The following is a 19760-nucleotide window of genomic DNA, read 5'->3' as shown; positions in this document are numbered from 1 at the left end:
TGAACATCCAGGGGAAAAGATGCAGGTAGTTCTCATTGCGTGTTAGGGCAAAATGATGGGAGCTTGCCATTTGTCACTGCAAGTCCAACTTGTGGCAAGGTCTTGCTGAATTCGATCATGGTCTGACCCTCTCTTTGTGCCTTGAATTAGTGGAATGAAGACCTCAAGTAATTCTGAGCACTACGATGGTCCTGCCTGACAGCATGTCCAGAGATGGCTTTTGAGGACTCTGTCAGCTGCCTCTTCCTTCTCTTCTTTCTCCTCCTCCTCCTCCACCTGCTCATCTTCACCCTTCCGTCTCGTCCTTCTGCTGCTGCTTTACTTTCTTAATGATGGATGAACACAGAAAGATCTGTCTCTGTGCACACATCATTACAGGCAATGATTAAATAGTTTAAAGCTTAAAACACACCATCATGTAGATGCCACAGCCAAGAAAGCTCACCAGCACCTCAACTTCCTCAGGAGGCTAAAGAAATTCGGTTTGTCCCTTTTGACTCTCACTAACTTTTACTGATGCACCATAGAAAGCATCCTATCTGGATGTATCATGGCTTGGCACGGCAACTGCTCTGCATGGGACCGCAAGAAGCTGCAGAGAGCTGTGGACACAGCCCAGCGCATCACGGCCACCAGCCTCCCCTCCTTGGACTCTGTCTTTACTTCTCATTGTCTTGGTGTAGCAGCCAGCATAATCAAAGACCCCACCCACCTGGGACATTCTCTCTTCTCTCCTCTTCCATCAGGTAGAAGATACAGGGGCCTGAGGGCACGTACCACCAGACTTAAGGACAGCTTCTACCCCACTGTGATAAGACTATTGAATGGTTCGCTTATACAATAAGATGGACTACGACCTCATGATCTATCTTATTGTGACCTTGCACCTTATTGCACTGCACTTTCTCCGTAGCTGTGACACTTTACTCTGTACTGTTATTGTTTTTACCTGCACTACTTCAATACTAACTTCTGTACTAACTCAACGTAACTGCACTGTGTAATGAATTGACCTGTAAGATCGGTTTGTAAGACAAGTTTTTCACTGTACCTCGGTACAAGTGACAATAATAAACCAATACCAATACCAATTAAGTGGCTTAAAGCATGGAAGACTAATGTAAGGAAATAGAGCGGGTCATTCAGTTCTTGGTTGAAATTGCTTATCTACCCAATCGGATGATTGCTATCCAGAACCAAAATTTAGTTTGCTACCTCTGCTCATATCCTATAACTTCTTTAAGTATCATTTCAAAGTTTCAACAGATTTAACAGCAACATCCTGTTAAGTACATCATTGGCCACTCTCAGAGAATCAGGTTCTACTGCTGTAGTTTCACTGCACGGGTGCTGTTATGCAGAACTATTTTCCCAGTTTGGCTCTCCTGTTATCTGCTGTACTGAACTTTCAAGATTACCTGGGGAACAGGAGGCTACTGCAAAAGGGATCAGGAACTTTACGTGAGTTCACTGCTGGTCCTTCACATCGCCTCTCTGCCAATGGTGTTTCTGCTGTGACCCTGTTGACTGAGCTGTTTAAACAGGTGCTACAGGGCTGGCATGAAGGAGGACAGGAGGATCTGAAGATTAGCTGCATTCCCACAGAGAGTTTGTTGGAGGTGAAAAACATTGCAGCAAAAATGATTGAGAAAAGTTTTGGGGCAATGATACGACCTTGTTTGACATCTGTCTTCATAAAGAGTGGTTCTAATACCTCTTGGTTAATATATGGCACAGAAACAGGCTCTTTGGTCCAACCTGTCCCTGTCAGCAGCTCGTTCCACATATCCTCCATCCCCTGTGTGAAAAGTTGCCCCTCGTGTCCCTTCAAAATTTTTCCCTTCTCACCTTAAATCTCTGCCCTCTAGTTTTCGACTCCCCTACCCTGGGGAAAAAGACAGTGACAATTCACCCTATCTATGCCCTTCATAATGGTTGGCACAGGCATCATGGGCCGAAGGGCCTGTTCCTGTGCTGTACTGTTCTATGTTCTACGATTGTGATCTGCATCTCGTGACTTTGGAGAGGACTCAAAGTATGTCTTGACATTTTCAACCGTTCATAATCCAATACTGCATCCCTCCTGACCCAACATGAACAGGCAAAGGTTAAACCTCTGCTGAACGTTTAGCTTTCTTATTGGAAATGATCCAATTTCTAGGCATATTTCATTTCAGTCTCTCTCCCTGAGAGATCATTTCAGTTTCATTGGAAAAACACTCCTCAGGGCTCAGCCATTAATTGTGTATGTCTTGGCCTTGTTTAACTTCCCAAAAAGCATCACTTTGGACTTGACTGAGTTAAATTTCATCTGCTATTCCTTTGCCCACTTTCCCAGTTGATTAATATCCTGTTGTAACCATGGACAACTTTCTTCAATGTCCGCTATACCACCAATTTAACCCTGCGCCAACTAATTGCAATTGCCATTCACCAGGTCTGGAAAAATACTGCAACAGAAATATTTTATTCTCTTGCGATTGGCTGGGGCAGTTTAATAACCTTATCATCCTGCAACAAATTCCACAATGACCGTTACAGAGACACCATCACTGTCTGCATCACCAATTGTTCTTTGAGTGTGTTTGCTGGATTTGCCATCTTCTCTGTCCTTGGACACATGGCTCACATTGAAGACAAATCTGTTTCAGAGGTTGCTCAGTCAGGTACCTGTGCTATTAGACTTACAATCTTCTATTGCAATGTTTCTAAACTATGAGATACTATATTTTGGGATCTACAGTCTCAGCTTTTTAAGGGGTAATCTGGTTCAATAGTTCAGATCCAGTGATGGAGAATGAGGTTGGGGGATGAGCGAGAGGCCAGTTAGGAAAGGCTGTAGGGATTAGAGGGGAGGTGTGAGGTGGTAGAGGGGAGACCAAGGTATTAGGAAATGAGGTAAAGAGTGAATGGAAGAAGTGAGGTACCAAAATAACCAAGGAAGAAGGGAGGAGCATAATGAGGACGGGGAATGAGATCAAGAGAACGCTGCAGGCCATGGGGAGTAAAGAGAGGACATGGGAAGGGAGAGGAGGAAGAAATGGAAAGAAGGAAAGGATTGGTGTTGAAGACAATAACAGTAGGAATACAGGAGAAAAGGCTGAACATCCTTTGGAAGGAACAAGATGGATTTGTTGCCTTGTATGGGAAACGTTGAATGGGGCTGGAGGAAGAAAGGGCTGAAGGTTGCAGCTTGAGGTACAAGCAGTTGCAGCATTGATTCTGTAACTCAGTGAGCAAACACTGTTCAGCTTGATCATTACCTTTTCATTTCTGGGAGTGTATTGGAAGGAGGAAAGCTGTTGGAGAGGATCAGAGAAGCCCTTGGAGAGGATTCTTAGGGATAGAAAAACATGGCTTGATTAGGGACAGCCAGCATGGCTTTGTACACAGCAGGTCATGTCATACAAACATAAATGAGTTTTTTGTGGAGGTGACCAAGGTGATTGATGAAGGTCGAGCAGTGGATGTTGTTTACATGGATTTTGGTAAGGTATTTGACAAGCTCCCTTAAGGTAGGCTGATCCAAAAGATTAAGATGCATGGGATCCATGGTGATTTGGTAGTTTGGATTCAGAACTGGCTTCCCGTAGAAGACAGAGGGTGGTGGTGGAAGGGTGTTATTCTGGCTGGAAGTCTGTGACAGTGGTGTTCAACAGCGATCTGTGCTGGGGCCTCTGCTGTTTGTGATATATGTTAATGACTTGGATGAAAATGTAGATGGGTGAGTTAGTAAGTTTGCAATTCTTTCCCACTTACACAAAATTGTTATCTGAGCCTTTAAATTGGATCATGCTGTAATTTGCACGTAGTCCTGATAGTCAAACATTTGTAAAAGCTCTCAGTTGTTTTCAAAATAAGCCTCATTCTTTCATTTATATGTAAAGAACATAAGAAATAGGAGCAGGAGCAAGTAAATCAGTCCCTCAGACTTGCTCTGCAATTCAATAAGATCGTGGCAGATCCAACTTTGGCATCATCACCACTTCCATATTCTTTCCCATATCCTTTGACTCTCTTGTAGTTTATATGCCTGAGCCTCCCCTTGAATATGCTCAGGGACTGCACTCCCACAACTTGAGAAACAAAGGATTGCAGATGCTGGAATTGAGATGAAAAACACTATAATGCAGGAGGAACTCAGCAGGGCAGGCAGCATCCGTGGATAAAAGCAGGCGGTCAATGTTTCAGGTCAGGACCCTTCTTCAGGATTGAAGGTAGGAAAAGGGGAAGCCCGATATATAGGAGGGAAAAGCAGATCAGTGATAGGTGGACAAAAGAGGGGAGGCAGGGTAGGCACAAGGTAGTGATAGGTAGATGCAGGTAAGAGATAGAGATAGGCAGGTGCAGGGGAGGAGAGGAGAGCAGATCACTGGGGGGGATGGGTCAAAAGTAAGGAGAGAATGAAATAAAAGGGAAAAAAAGAGGATAGGAAAGGGAAGGAGAGAAGAAGCATGGTGGGGGGGGGATATGTGGTGTTGTGGAGAAAGGGGGGGTGGGGGTTACCTAAAGTAGGAGAATCCAATGTTCATGCCATTAGATTGCAAGGTTCCAAGACAGAAAATGAGGTGCTGTTCCTGTAGGCTGCGCTTGGAATTCTCCTGACAGTGGAGGAGGCCAAGGACTGCACCTCCCCCAAACAGTCCTTTCAGGTGAGACAGAGATTCACCTGCACCTCCCTTAATATAATCTACTGTATTCGGTACCCCAAGTGTGGCCTCCTCTACATTGGCGAGACCAAAAGCAGACTAGGTGACTATTTCGCAGAACACCTGTGTTGGTGTCTGGGAGGGAAGATGGTTATTCCAAGAATTGAGGAGACTCTTAAGTTTTTGTTCTTCCCTTTGCCAGAACGTTGCAGCATCGACTTGTCAGGGGAGCTGGCTGCCCATGGTTACTTGTGGCAAAGTGTGAGAAAAGAAACATTGAAATTACCAACTTGCTCTGTCAGGAGCAAGCATGCCTGATAATATTTCCCTCATGACCTCGCAAAATGCTATACATATCTCCAATGTTTTGGAAAGAGGAGTCTGATAAAAGAAGCTGCCCACATCTCTCCTGCTCTGCAGGGAGTTAGATGGCCACATGTCAACATTCCATGTGGAATTGGCAATATTCCTATGGAAAATCCGTGCTATTAGTTTTATTTCTCCTTGGTTCTCTATGTGTTTTGAATGTGTGGGCAGAGTTGCCACTCACCAGCTTCAGGTAAACTGCTCTCTCATTGTCTGCCATCATCATGCTTCTGTTCCTTTCCCCATATTGTCTTTTGTCTTGCACCTCACTCCTTCCCCAGCTCTGATTTGAAAACTGTAATCATCCACTCTTCCCCCAGTTCTGAGGAAGGTCCCTGACCTGAAACATTAATTGGTTTCTCTTCCACAGATGCCGAATTCCTCCAGCATTTCTGTTTTTGTTTCAGATTCCAGTATCAGCAGTTTTATTTGTTTTCCTGCAACGTTTCCATCTTTGAACCCTGTGACGTGGCTGTCCACAAGATTTATAAATCCATCAAGAAGTAGCAACTACAGAGAAAAGCCTTTTGAATGTTAGTGCTCATATCATTGCTGGAGTGAAACCAATTCATCAGCCTCTCAAAGTGCTGAAGCACCCAGGACTGTTCCCATTACAAACATCTTTTTCTGATCACAGTTGAAACATCAAATGGGATGAAGACACAAGAGAATGTAAATGTAAGGAGCAACAGACAGGATGACCTTGCTTTGGGAGAGGTAATTCACTGATAAAGGAGTGAGAAGGAATCATTTTCATTCTTATAACAGACAGGCTTGATTAAGATAAAAATGGTACAGTAAAAGTGGAAGGGAGACTGTGCCAGTCGAATTGTCACTGCTGTGATTTTTGTACTTCAAATAAGGAAGGCTAAGGGAGAATTTTGGCAACTTTACAAGAAGGCTGCAGGCAGGTTAGTCCCCTGTGCACAGGAAGAGATTTCACCCAGTTATTGCCAGGATGAGTAATGCTTGGAATCCTCCCAAACTAAAGAGAAGAGTAAGTAGTACTTAAAGGCAAAGGACAGACAGGGTGATCATCTGCACAGATGGGAACAGCTTCTTCAGTGATCACTGAAGTGAGTTGCATTCAGTCAGATATAGAAATATGCGTGAGCTAAACTTATAGTTTTAATTAAGTGTTAAAGCCATGTAATGTTATTAGAGTACAGGCATTCATTGACCTCACCAAAGCCTTTGACTCGGTATCAAAGGAACTCCTATAGGATGTCCTATCCACCTATGGATGCCCTGAAAAGTACATTCGAATTCTGAGACTCCTACACGATGGCATGCTTGCCTCAGTCATGGTCAGCAACAGTAACTGTGAGCCTTTTCAAGTCAAATCAGGAGTAAAACAGGGATGCGTGATTGCCCTAACTTTGTTCACTATCTTCATTGCAACAATCATCCACATCATCAAGGACGATCTACCCCCAGTAATCGAAATTGTCTACAGAACAGATGGCAGACTTTTCAATCTTGCCTGTCTCAAGTCCAAAAACAAGACATCCATGAGTTCCCTCATCGAATTCCAATACGCAGACAACAACTATGTTGCAGCTCTCTCAGAAAACCACCTAGAACAGATCCTGAGTACCTTCAACCATGCGTACACGAAACTTGGACTTACCATCAATTCCAAGAAGACTTAGGTCACCTACCAACTGAGACAAATCAGGTAGAACCATCAATCCAACTTGGCGAAACAACCCTGGAAAATGTGGACCACTTTCCATATCTTGGAAGTTACCTCTCCTCCAATGCCGACCCTAATGACGAGATCCAACATCATCTTAAATGCGCTGGAACAGCTTTTGGACGTCTCCGAACAAGACTCTTTCATGATCGTGACATCCAAACAGACACTAAAATGTTAGTGTACAAAGCAGTGGTGATCCCAACACTCCTGTATGCATCAGAAACCTGGACAACATATACCGACGACATCTGAAGGCACTTGAAAAGTTCCATCAACGCTGTCTTTGAAATATCTTAAATATCAGCTGGGAAGATAGAAGAACCAATGTCAGCGTGCTAAATGAAGCAAAAACAACAAACATTGAAGCCTACGTTATCAAGAACCAACTAAGATGGAGTGGTCATGTTGTTCGGATGAAAGACGAACGTCTGTCAAAACAAACGTTCTACTCCCAGCTTAAAGTAGGCAAACGTAAAAGAGGTGGACAACAGAAGAGATTCAAAGACGTCTTAAAAGCCAACATGAAGAAATGTAACATCGACATCAACAATTGGGAAACCAATGCCAAGGAGAGGAAACTCTGGCAAACCATCATCCGAGAAGGAACAGCAACCTTCGAAGCCAACAGATGTGCAGAATTAGAGGAAAAGAGAAGAAAATGGAAAGAGAGGCAGCAACAACTAAAGCCCGATCTGCCATCTGGAACTACCTGTCCTGAATGCGGAAGAACTTTCAGAGCCAAGATTGGACCCATAAGCCACTTGAGAGCCCATAAATATATCTACGGAACGAAGACCATCATCCTTGACCTCGAGGGATAGCCACGACAACGACAGGTGTCATTTCACTGTATGATATTTCTTAGTATTTTATATAATTTATTTTTGGCATTGTAATATCTCATGTTACATTATTGTACTGCTTATATTTCATTTGTTACATTTACTCAGTCCCTCAAAACTCCTGAAAGAATTCTGGCCATGCGGCTCTCTGAGCCTAGGCAAGTTCTACCCTAGCCAGTCGTCTCAGGCTAGTCTCAGAGAAGCATTTTTCTACATATTGTATGCAACAGTTATCTCCCAGGTCCCACAGCCATTTAAATAGACCGTGTCACAGGAAGAATATAAGGGCTCAGCTTCCAACACCTTATGAAGAGAGGATACATTTCTGCAAGACAGACCTCACTCACATCATTGGCCTAATGAGACCAACAGTGTAAACTCAAACACTTGGCTAGACTGCACTCATAGTTGGAGTCAAGGTTGTCCTCACTCTTAACGTCCTTGCCACTGATCATTTAAACCCACAGCTGCTGATGGGTGCTCATTGCTGCATTGGGGAAGTCCACTCGAGCAGGATTCCATCTACTTCTCCACCGCTCATGGGTGGAGACAAAGCACACAAGGGGACTTGCTGCCATCTCAGGCTTTCCCAAGTGCAACCACGTATAGACTGCACTCATATCTTTGCAAGTCCAGTGAAACTTGTGGTTTACGCAGTGATGGTTATTATTTTGACCAGAAGCTCCGACCTGTGGCTCAGGGAGCTGAAAAGTGTGTTGCACGATTCTAGGTGCTAGTGGTTGCATGCCTGATACTGCCAAAATGTCGATGCACTGATTTCAATTGCAACTTTAAATGTTTGGTGCAATTTTACACTTTTAACCAGAAATGATCATTAAGCGGCTTTGATGAAAACTGGATCACATTGCACTGTTATATTCAGTGCAATACAAACTAATTTTTAGATGAGAGTTGTACCAAAAAATTAAACATAGGCAAGTTGAGTAGAACATGGTCTGTCTCTGCAATATTTTACGTGCAACTCATTGAAATTCTGAGGAGTAGATTTATGATCCAAGGCTAACCACCACTACTTTTTATAGCTGGAAGTAGGTTTACAATTAATGCATAGTTGGGTAGAGTTTTCAAGATTATTGTTTGGCCTGTAATATAAAGCACATTATTAAACATATTGCCAATTGTACCTGAAGATAAGTGAATTACCCAATTAGATTGTGCCACTTTTGAGCAGCTTCCCTGCTTTAAAAAAGCAAACCTGTAGATGCATAATACTGTACTTTGACCGTGAGTACTCTAAAATTAATATTAAGGACCTGAAAAAATAATCTTTAATCTATGAATGAGTTAAGAGCATATAAACTCCTGGACCCTAGATTCACAAGATATTAAGTTGACTAAGAATCGCTGCTCTAAAACAGTGAAAGGCACTGGCCTCTGACTGTGGAAGAGGTGTTCCCTGGAATGGAAAAGAATCACCATTAATCATAATCCATAGATGGAAAATTCAAAGACGATTGGACAAAGTGACCTTTTCACGGACTCCTGAACTTATATAAAAGAATTGCTCGTCATTGCCCAAAAATGGACAAGAGGGAATTGGCATTATCTATACATGACTATCAAGCACACACTCCAGAGGTCACGGTGAGTATTTGACCAAAGATGAGAGGAAATTTCAAGGAAATGCTGATGATTCGGGCATCTTAGTTGTGTGCTGTGGAGGTTCTGTGTGGAGTTCAGAGTGTTCCAAACTGCCAGATAGTTGCTGATAAATGAAGAACAGCTCAGTTTTTCATGAATGTCCAATCCCTCTACAATTCCACCTCCCACCAGGACAATCTGAGGGCCCATCACTTGTTCCTAGAAGAGAGGACCTATCTGCACTTCTTGCTCCACATGAACACTCCTTGCTTGAACTCTCTCATTGAATAACTCCTCTTTAAATTCCACTCACTTCTTCCAAATAAGAGGCATTACGATGGGAACCTGTAGGAGTCCAACTCACCTCTGTGTCTTTATGGGGTAGGTAGGACATTCCTTTATTCAGTCTACTCAGTTCTTCTCTCTCACCCCCTCTTCCAAATGTCGATGGTCACCTTGATGCCACATCCTGCGCTCACAATGAACCAGAAGATTTCATTATCTTTGCTGTCAGTTTCCACTCTGCTCTGTTTTTGAATTTTCACTTTCTTTTCTTGACTTCTCTATTTCAGGGAATGGGCTATCAGCCAATAACCACACAAACTATAGTCTCCCACAGTCACTCTGTCAACACTTCTTACTGCCTGCTTCCTATAAGGAATTCCGTTCTCCCAGTTTTTCCATCTGTGTCACACCACTACGACTAGGCAATGCTTCAGACATGCCTTCCTATATCCTCTGCCATGGATTCCACCTCACTATAGATGACAGGGTTGTCAACTATGTCTGTCGCTTTCCTAAACTTTTGCTCTCACTCTTTCTCCTTTGATTAGAGAATAAGGTATATGGAGAGATTGGACAAATTTGGATTGTATTTTTCTGGAGCATTGGAGGCTGTGGAGCAATCTGATAGAAGTATATCAAATTACGAGAGGCATAGACAGGGTAAATTTTGAGAGTTCTTTTTCCCAGGCTGGAAATGTCAAGTACTAGAGGGCATAGGTTTAAGGTGAGATGGGAAAAATTTGAAGGAGATTTATATGGTTAATGTTTTTACGTAGAGAGTAGTAGATAACTTGAAGGCACTGCCAGGGGTAGTGGTGAAAGCAGATGAGATAGTAATGTTTAAGGGACATTTAGACAGGCACATAAACATGCAGGGGATAGAGGGATATGGACCACCTCCAGCAGATGTACATTTAAATTGGCATCATGGTTAGCACAGACATGGTGGGCTGAAGGGCCTGTTGCTGTGCTGTTCTATGTTCTGACATAGAACATGTTTGAGTTCTCCTTAAATCCACCTTCCATTCTCTCAGCCAGGCTGTTCAGTGGATCATCCTTTGTAGTTTCCCTACACCTCTAGTGAGATGCCACCAACAGATGTATTTTCCCTCCCCTCCCCTTTCAGCATCCTGAAGAGATCATTTCCTCCACAACGTCCTGATTCACTCTTCTATTTCCACCAACACCCAGTCAAATTCTTGCAGCACCTTCCTGTGTAACCACAGGAGATGTAACACCTGTCTATCTACTTTCTCTTTTCCCATCACCCAGGGCCCTCTCAGTGAGAAGCAGCAATTCATATGTACCACCGCCACTTTTGTGTCATGTATTCGATGCTTACAACACAAGAGGTGCTGGAGGAACTCAGCGGGTCAGGCAGGATCTATGGAGGGAAATGGACAGTTGACGTTTTGGTTCGAGACCCTTCATCTGGATTGGAAGGAAAGGGGGAGATAGCCAGGTGGAGGCAATGAGTGCAGGAAGTGCTGGCAGGTGATAGGTGGACTATCTACCCCGGGAGACTACCCAAGCAGAATATGAGGTGTTGAGGTCAGGTGCATTCCCACACTGATGTGTCTGTCCACGGCCTCCTTCACTGCCAGGTCACAGCCAAATGAAACTTAGAGGAACAGCACCTCATGTTCCGCCTGGGCAGTCTCCAACCTGGCGGCATGAACATTGAATTCTCAAACTTCCGGTTACTCCTCCCTCTTTGTCCCTTTTCCCTTTTTCCTTTTTTTCCCTCTCTCCTCCTGATCCAACAGGCCTTTATCACCCTATGACTTTCCCCCCATCATCTCCATCTGCCCTTCACCCACCCACTCCTTTCACTGGTTCCCCCCCAACTATTCCATTCTCCACCTTCCCCTCCTATCAGATTCCATCATCTTCAGCCCATTGTCCCTTCCACCTCTCACCTCTCAGCTTTTGACATCATTCCCAGCCTCATCTGCCCTCACCTGAATCCACCTTTCACATGCCAGCTCTTGCTCCACTCCTTCCCTCCGCCTTTTTATGCTGGCTGTCTCTCCCTTTCTTTCCAGTCCAGATGAAGGGTCTCGACCCGAAACTCCGACTGTCCATTTCCCTCCATCGATGCAGCCTGACACACTGAGCTCCTCCTGTGCCTCTTGTGTTGCTCCAGATTCCAATATCTGCAGTCTCTTGAATCTCCATTTTGATGCTTACAATCTGGTCCCCTCTACATTTGTAAAACAAGCACAGGGAGGGTGATTGCTTTGCAGAACACCTCCATTCAACCGTAAGCGCGGCCCCATTCCAATTAAGCTGGACCTCCTGACTTTCAAGGTCAACACTGAGTTGATTCATTTTGGATAATTAGCATTTCCATTTAGTGCATTTACTGTTCTATTCTTTCTGATCATTATTCTAATCCTTGCTTTACCCTCCTCCACACCAACCTATTCTCTGGAACCTTCTTGTCATTTGACCACTCCTGCCTTTAGCTATCACAGTCCTTCCCTTGGGAACTCTTATCACTTTCCCATTTCTCTGCACCTTAAAATTGGTTTTACCTCTAACAAGACCCATGTCTTATCAAAGCTTATTAACTTGAAACACCAACTGTGTTTCTCCCTCCTCAGATGCTGGTTGACCTACTGAGCACCTCCAGCAGTTTCTATTTTTATTTCAGATTTTTGGCTTCTGCAGATTTTTTTTGCTTCTGGATCAATGTTTCCGTTAACTGACTTCTTTGCTTGAGTTGACATCTAACAAAGTCCAGTCAGGTTGCTATTTCTTCTCTCTCCCCCAGGCTGACACCAACGGACATGTGGGTGAAAGTGATGAGAATGTGGAGCGAGGCAACTGGTCCTCGAAGACTGACTACCTGCTCTCAGTGATCGGCTGCGCTGTGGGTCTGGGCAATGTCTGGAGATTCCCTTACCTGGCGTACAGGAATGGAGGAGGTACTGTAGAGAATTTACAGTACACAGGAGAGAAAGGCAGAATTAAAGGGAACAATTCATTGATCTGTAAATAGCACTAAATTCCAGGGAATGTTAATTATACCAAGAAATAATGTGGGTTTGCAATGTGGCTGTTGAGATACGACAGTACTTAATAACCAGAGTGAGATATTTCAATCAAACGATACTTTAAAATGAAAATGGTTGTGCCTTGGCGGATGCAAGGGGCTGATGTCAGAGCATGGGGCATGGACTTCCCATTAGCTGAGGAATTCAGGTCACAACTGAACATGGCACGGCCACCTGAGAAATTATATTGGAGGGGAGGGTATTGATGACGAAGCTGAGGGTGGTTGGACCAAGACACAGTTGTGAGGCAATCCTGAGCAATGTCCTGGGACCAAGGATCAAGTCGGAAGAACCATAGCTGGATGGGAGAATATTCTGTCATTCCTATTGACTGATTTTAGCAGAGCTTGTTGATGCCACACTCGGCCAAATGCTGCCTTGATGTTGAAGGCAGAAAATCCCACCCTGTTGTTGGATTTCAGCTCCTTTGAACATCTTTGTCTTTGGAATCTAACCTACAAGGACAAACACATGTTGAAGTATCCACAACCATGTTCAGCCAGAAGTATCAAATGATTGATCAATCCTGGCTTCTTGCTAAAGTCCCCACCAGCACAGATACCAGTCTTTAGCCAATTTAATTCACGTCACGCAAAATCAAAGAATAGCTCAGAGCAATGGATACAGCAAAGGCCATGGGTCTAGAGAACGTGCCACCCAGTTGTAGTACTGAAGACCTGCTCCAGAACTAGACATGCCTCTGGCTGAGCTGTTCCAGTATAAGTACAACATTGGCACCTGGTTGACAATGTGGAGAAATACTCAGGTATGTCCTATCCTAAAAAGCAGGACAAATCCAAACCAGCTGATTACCACATCATTAGTCTGCTCTCAATCACAAGCAGGGTGATGGAAGGTGTAGTTGGTGGTGTTGACAGCCACCAATAACCTGCTCAAAGGTCTATATTCAGTGTTGAGGACTCCCAGGGCCACTTCCGTCGGCTTGTATACCATTGTCCTGCCAGCATTGCGGGCCTGATCTATTGGTAGCACAGGATGTACTGACATATACCAAGGAATAGCCTGATAGTCTTTGGAGTGGTGGGTGTGAATTATAACCCTGTCAGCCTGATTTTCTTTATTATTTGTAACACATTAATTGTGTCTGTGCTTGATATCTGAAGGACCCAGAATCAATCTCACATTCTGCCTCCAGGATCAGGGTTTTAAGTTGGATCTGTTTAGAGATGGCACAGCATGCAGCCAGTAGAGCTGCTATCTCACAGTGCCAAAAATATGGATCAGTTCTGACTTCAGGTGCTGTCTGTGTGGAATTTGCATGTTCTCCTTGTGACTGCAAAGGTTTCCTTCAGATGCTCTGGTTTCCCCCCAGATCCCAAAGGCTTATGGGTTGGTGGGTTAATTGGCAGGAGGAAGGGTGGAATTGATAGAAATTTCAGGAGAATAAAAAAAAGGGATTAATGGTGTCAATGGATGGTTGGTTAGCATGGACTTGGTGGGCCGAAGGGCCTGTTTCCATGCTGTATCTCTCTATGACTCTGATTCAATGTGTATGTCAGCTCATCTTTACGATCCCACCAAATGTGATTGATATAAACCAAGCAAACAAAAATGTGAAAGCATTGTAACAGAAACAGGAAAGCAGAGAATAAATTGAACAACTAACTTCATTCAATTACTGAATAATTAGAAATGGACTGGAATTGATCTTTGCCACAGTCTCTTGAAAATCTGCCTCCAAAAATCTTATTGTAATCATGGTATGATCTACCAAGCAAGAATTAAAATAAAAATCAAAATTTGAAATCTGAAATAAAAAAATCTGAAATCTGCTGGAAATCTGAAATAAAAAAAAGAAAATGCTAGAAATAATCAGCAGGTCAATCAGCATCTGTGGAAAGGGAAACAGAGTTATTGGGTCTTTGAGAATGAAATTAAATTAATTCCTCTTTCAGCATGGATGCAAATCAGAATATGCTTGTATGGAGAGCTGCAGAGAATGAGAAAGATATAATGATAAATAGATAATAGATGATAGACAAATAGGCAAAGGAATGACTGATGAGAAAATGAGACATTGGAGGTTAGCTGGATAAACAAACCACCAGCTAAACAGGAACGGTACTAACAAACGGATGTGAATAGGAGGACTCAGCTTGTATGCCATTAAAATTCTTCATTGTGTCTTCCAGGTGCTTTTCTTATTCCCTACACACTCATGCTGGCGTTTGCTGGGATGCCAGTGTTTTTCTTGGAATCAGCCTTTGGGCAGTTTGCCAGCTGTGGCTGTATCACTGCATGGAAAGCCGTACCGATACTACAAGGTTATTATCACATTTTCAGCATCTCAACTAACTTGGCAAAAATTTAGATGAATAGGATATAGTTCAGGTGAAAAGTTGGGTGAAACATTGTCAGGTGGAACTTAAATCTGACAAGTGCAAGGTGATGCATTTTGGGAAGTCAAACAGGAGTAGGGCATTCACAATAAATGGGAGGACACTCAGTAATGCTGAGGCTTGTATTTTTCTAAATTAGATGTCCAGTAGACGGGATTATGTTAGACAAAAACAACTTACACTTTTATTGTGTCTTTCACATCCCAAAGCACATCTCATCCCAAAGGTGGCACCCTCTCTCAACACTGTCTTGGGAGGACAACCTGGATTGAGTGCTCAGGTCTTTGGAGAGTCACTTGAGCAATAAATTGTTGATTGGGACAAGAGTGCTGGCACTATTATTGGTTTTAGTTAAATGGTGCAATTAGGGTACTGATAGGTGGTTGGAAGAGATTGAAAGATTTAGATAAACAGTGCCTGTTAAAATAAATTGGAAGCGGGAATTCAGTCTCACTCAATTAAGTGGTGTGTCCCTGGAATGAAAAAGGAACACAAATTAAGTCCTTTGAGGAAAAGTGTGGGGTTAGTGCGGTGCTTAATTTAAAGACTAAATAACAGATGTAGCTCAAAGGAGCAGTCAGTCCTGGGGCAAGAAGAGTTCCCCCACAACCTTAGGAAGAAAATATTAGCCAACCATTCTCACTCTGGTTACTGACTTCTGTAAAAGATTATACACGTGTTATGATCATTAGGTGAGAACAGAACTGGACAAGCCTGGATGCCTCTCCCGTTCAATGATTACTGTCAGGAAGCAAAGCGTGATTAGGATTCATGGTCAAACCCTTGAAAAGTTAGGTCAGGGAAATAGTTTACAGCCAATTTTTGTAATTGTTTGTCCTTCAGCATCTCTAACATAATCCTTGACTTTGAAAATGGTAAAAATATGATTTAAGACATTAACTGATTAATTATTGTCAGAAGCATGTCCCCATTCCAATGTACACAATGGATCAGGAAGTCATCTCTTCATAAGTACAGACATTGCACCATCTAACACCACTGTGTTACTCTACAAATAGCATGATATTGTGCTGAATTTGTCCACGCACTCACTGTGTTTAACAGCTACACAAAACATTTCCTCAGGTAACTCAGAGAGTGGTTGCTTCTGTTGGCTTTGTCAATTAGCTCAAAAAAGGAGCTCATATATCTCTGGAATACTTTCCACAGCAGCAACTTGCAGTCAGAGACCGCTTCCTCCTCACCCCCGCCACCATCACCCTGCGGAAACTTTCTACAACTATTAAAAGCTATAAAGGTTTCAAAAAATGCACACTTCTGTTAAAGTTTAAAAATCACATTAAGCATAGTAAATCATCAAAAGTAGTAAAGGTTTGAAGTATCAAGTTTGAGGTGGTGGACCACTGATCCCAATTTCACTTACCTTGTCCTTAATGTATTAATACAAATCTTGACATATTTGCAGTACTTATTTCCAGCTCCTTTTGTACCATTTAACTCTGTGTTGGTCCCTTTATCGATACATTCTTTTACCAGTCTGGTTTGCCCAGTTTCCACTTCCTTTGCATTGGTATACCCTTTCCAGCATCTCCAGATTCCAGCATCTCCAGATTCCAGCATCTGCAGTCTCCTGTGTCTCCCTTGCCTTTTGGATCAATTCTGGCCTGGAGATCCTTCAAAGCAAAACTTAGACTAATCTGGTGCAAGCCTCAGAGGAGTGAGACTAATGCACAAAGTCTACGTTATGTGACTTCAAGTTGCAAATTTAAAGCATTCTGTAGGCACACTGCTCTGTAGGCCCTGGATCGTGAACAAGGTAAGAATTTCCTATGCAGTCACTCACATTGGTGGGAGTTCTTCAAACAGTAACTCACTGGGGCTGCTTTGGCAGAGATTTGCCTTCAATTGCCTAGGGGTAGTGGGGAAAGTGTTATAGAACACTGGCCATTTGGGTTGGGCTCCCAGGGCAGGTACAGTGGTGATCAGGTCCCAATCCTTCGGGGAGCACAGATGCAGCCTGACCTGCTGACACTTCCCAGCATCTAAATTGGTAAATTTAATTGGTGAGTTGGTTTCTTATTGTCACATGTACCGAAGTACAGTGAAAATCTTTGTTTTGTATACCATCCATACTGATCATTTCATTACAACGGTGCATTGAGACAGTACAAGGGAAGACAACAACAGAATGCAGAATAAAGTGTTACAGAGAATTTCTTTTCTCTCAGAAAATAAGATTTTCTGATTAGTAACAAAAGCCTCCTACCTAATCAGCTGGATTCAAGTACAGCAAATCCTTGATATTACACAGGTTTCAGAGGACAACTTTAACACCCATGTTATAGGTTCCCTGTGTTATTAGTGAAACTAACCTATACATATGTCTGTCTGGAGGGACATGGAAATCCACAGCACAACCAAAGCTATAATATCATGCAGTGTGTTATATTAAGGTTGCATTGTATTTCAATAAATTCCTTATCTAACATCTTGTTCCCTGTTCTGTTCTAAGGTGTGGGGATCACCATGATAATTGTGGTTACATTTTCCAACATTTCCTACAACTGCATCATCGGCTACAGCCTGTTCTACCTGTTTGCCTCCTTCCAGTCCCCCCTGCCGTGGGCAGACTGCTTCAGCTGGTGGGGTGCAGATGAAACCTGCAGCAGGACACCCAGAGGTACTGTGTATAATGTCTTTACAGCAAATATTCATCTTTCAATCTGTCAGCCTATACTATTGAAAAACTTTGAATGAATAAAATGACATCCTATACAGACCAGAACTGTGGGTGATGCATGACTTTATTATACAGACTGGGGCTGTGGGTAAAGATGTTTAACATCATATTCTTTTTGGGTATTTTGACTGAAAACTTTGGTCAATTACAGTGTATTCCATTCCACTCTCAGTCCTACCCTTTCTGACTTTCTGTGCCACTTCAGTCTTGCCTTTCTTTTGCATCTTGCTTCACTTGTAAGGCTGGAAATCAGACAGTTAGTGACATTTTTGAGGTGCAATTGAACAAAAAATGACTTTACCTGGAGGTGATTGCACTTGAGATCATTTCTGGACAATATGTCATCCCTTTGGTAGGAGCACCCATTCGATCAGGCATTTAAAGACATAGTCCAAGCAACCACATCTCACTGTTGCCCAGGGTAGGATGCACACCTAATGACATCACCATTCATGCAATGCCTATTTTCTGATTTCAAAGCATAAATTACAGCTAAGCGGTAGAGCCCCCAAATCTCCTGGAACTGCCTTTGTACAACTAGATGCACATCTCACAGGTATGTTGTTTCTTTCACTATTTCAATGGAAATTCTGCTGTAATTGGAAGATCTGCCTGGGCAACTTCAGAACCAACAACAGCCTGCTGAAAAATCTTCCGAAGTCCACCAAGTGTGCTTGTGCTATCAGGCATTTAGCTGCTCAGTACTCATCCAGTTGGTGCCTCAGAAGAAGTGTTATGGCCATTCAGGGTGAGTCAGAGATCTTGGGGCAGAAGGCAAAGACTTGCCTGTCAACGAAAACTCACATTTCAAATGTCCTTCCGGATAATGTCATGATTTTTGTAAGGATCTAAATTAGTGTTTGAGCTAAACACAACAATTATTCCGTGCACCAGAAATAGGTGAAACTCGATCTACAGACATCATTCTCTCACTTTCCAAGCTCTCCGTTCCACTGTTGAACTACTCACTTGCTTTGCTCCACTCTCAGCCTCATCCTTGTCCAACACTTCACCCACAATTTCAGCCTTGTCCAATGTTCGATTGTCAGTCTCAATTTTGATTAACATGCTCACTCTTTTCACTGGCATGAGATATGAGAATGAATTCAGCAGAATTGTTGTAACCTTTAACAATTTATCTTAAAGTTTGGAGGCAGCTGATTCCATTGGTTGTTTTAAAAGATATTTGGATGAGGTTCTTACAGAGTTTCAGGATGTGAGACTATGTAAGACTGTTCTTTAGAAGAGTCAGAACAAGCATAATGATTGAATATATGTGTTGACAATTTTGGGGATCACAAAACTTCCTTCTTCCTTCTTATTCCAAGTTTTTCTGTGACAGTCATAACTCACTGAAGGAACCATTTATGTTTTAATGCCGTAATATGACATTCAGAGTACTGGCACCATCAAATCACTCAATGAAAATCTACCATCACAGGCAGAGTGATCACCGGAGCTGAACTGTGCTGTGAGTGGAGTGTGCAGCCTGTTCCTCTCTGTCTGATCCTTCTGAACCTTCACATACCTGATGAAAGGGGATGTGACTGATTCAGTCACAGTACAACAGTTCTCCTGATTACTTGACTGGAAATGAACATCCGTTCCCAAGGAAATGTTCTTCTAAACCACATTCCACATTTTCCAGATCCACTCTGCAACCTCACCCTCGACGATGGGTATTCAGAAATTGTGAATACAACCTGGCTGCACACAAACAATAAAAGTTGCTCCAATGGATCAGAAGTCGACGTTCCTCACCAGGGCCCAAGTGAGCAATACTGGGAGTAAGTAAATTGCTACAGAGAACAGCACTATTCCACTGCACTGTTGTATCAGCAGCTTTCTCTTGGGAAGGATTATTGGGTGAATGTCCTTTTGATGAGGGAGAATGAGAGTTTGACTCAGACTGAGGTTTAGTTTCATCGTTGGTCTGTTACTGAATACAATCACAACAGGGGCATTTAAGAGTTAATAGCACCTTGGTTTTAGCATTGAGGGTTTAATTCAACCATATGTTGATCACAACTCCCTGATCTTTAACATAGCCATGGACAAGGATAGGAGCAGACAATATGGGAAAGTTTTTAATTGGGCGAGGGCTAATTACGATGGTTTTAGGCAAGAATTTGGGAGCAGAAATTAGGAACAGATGGTCTCAGGGTAATGCACAGCAGAAATGTGGAGGTTGCTTAGG

The 19760-nt window shown here is 42.9% G+C and overlaps 1 protein-coding gene across 3 annotated transcripts in view; it reads left to right on the top strand.

Annotated features, from left to right (window-relative positions):
• The first annotated feature begins 7223 nt into the window (after positions 1–7223).
• Positions 7224–19760, top strand: part of LOC127573552 (sodium- and chloride-dependent neutral and basic amino acid transporter B(0+)-like) — a 31506-nt gene continuing 18969 nt past the window's right edge. For 2 of the 3 annotated variants that reach the window (XM_052021887.1, XM_052021889.1), the window contains exons 1-5: positions 8920–9161; positions 12220–12373; positions 14656–14787; positions 17336–17503; positions 19212–19350. In XM_052021887.1, coding sequence (XP_051877847.1) covers positions 9099–9161; positions 12220–12373; positions 14656–14787; positions 17336–17503; positions 19212–19350 — 656 coding nt within the window. In that variant the 5' untranslated portion in view covers positions 8920–9098. Of the gene's footprint in view, positions 7551–8919; positions 9162–12219; positions 12374–14655; positions 14788–17335; positions 17504–19211; positions 19351–19760 lie in introns of those variants that run through there. The other variant, XM_052021888.1, reaches the window with a different exon arrangement.

The sequence above is a fragment of the Pristis pectinata genome, chromosome 8, assembly GCF_009764475.1.
Source record: "Pristis pectinata isolate sPriPec2 chromosome 8, sPriPec2.1.pri, whole genome shotgun sequence".
Lineage (NCBI taxonomy): Eukaryota > Metazoa > Chordata > Chondrichthyes > Rhinopristiformes > Pristidae > Pristis > Pristis pectinata.
This window is presented reverse-complemented; position numbering and strand designations above follow the sequence as displayed.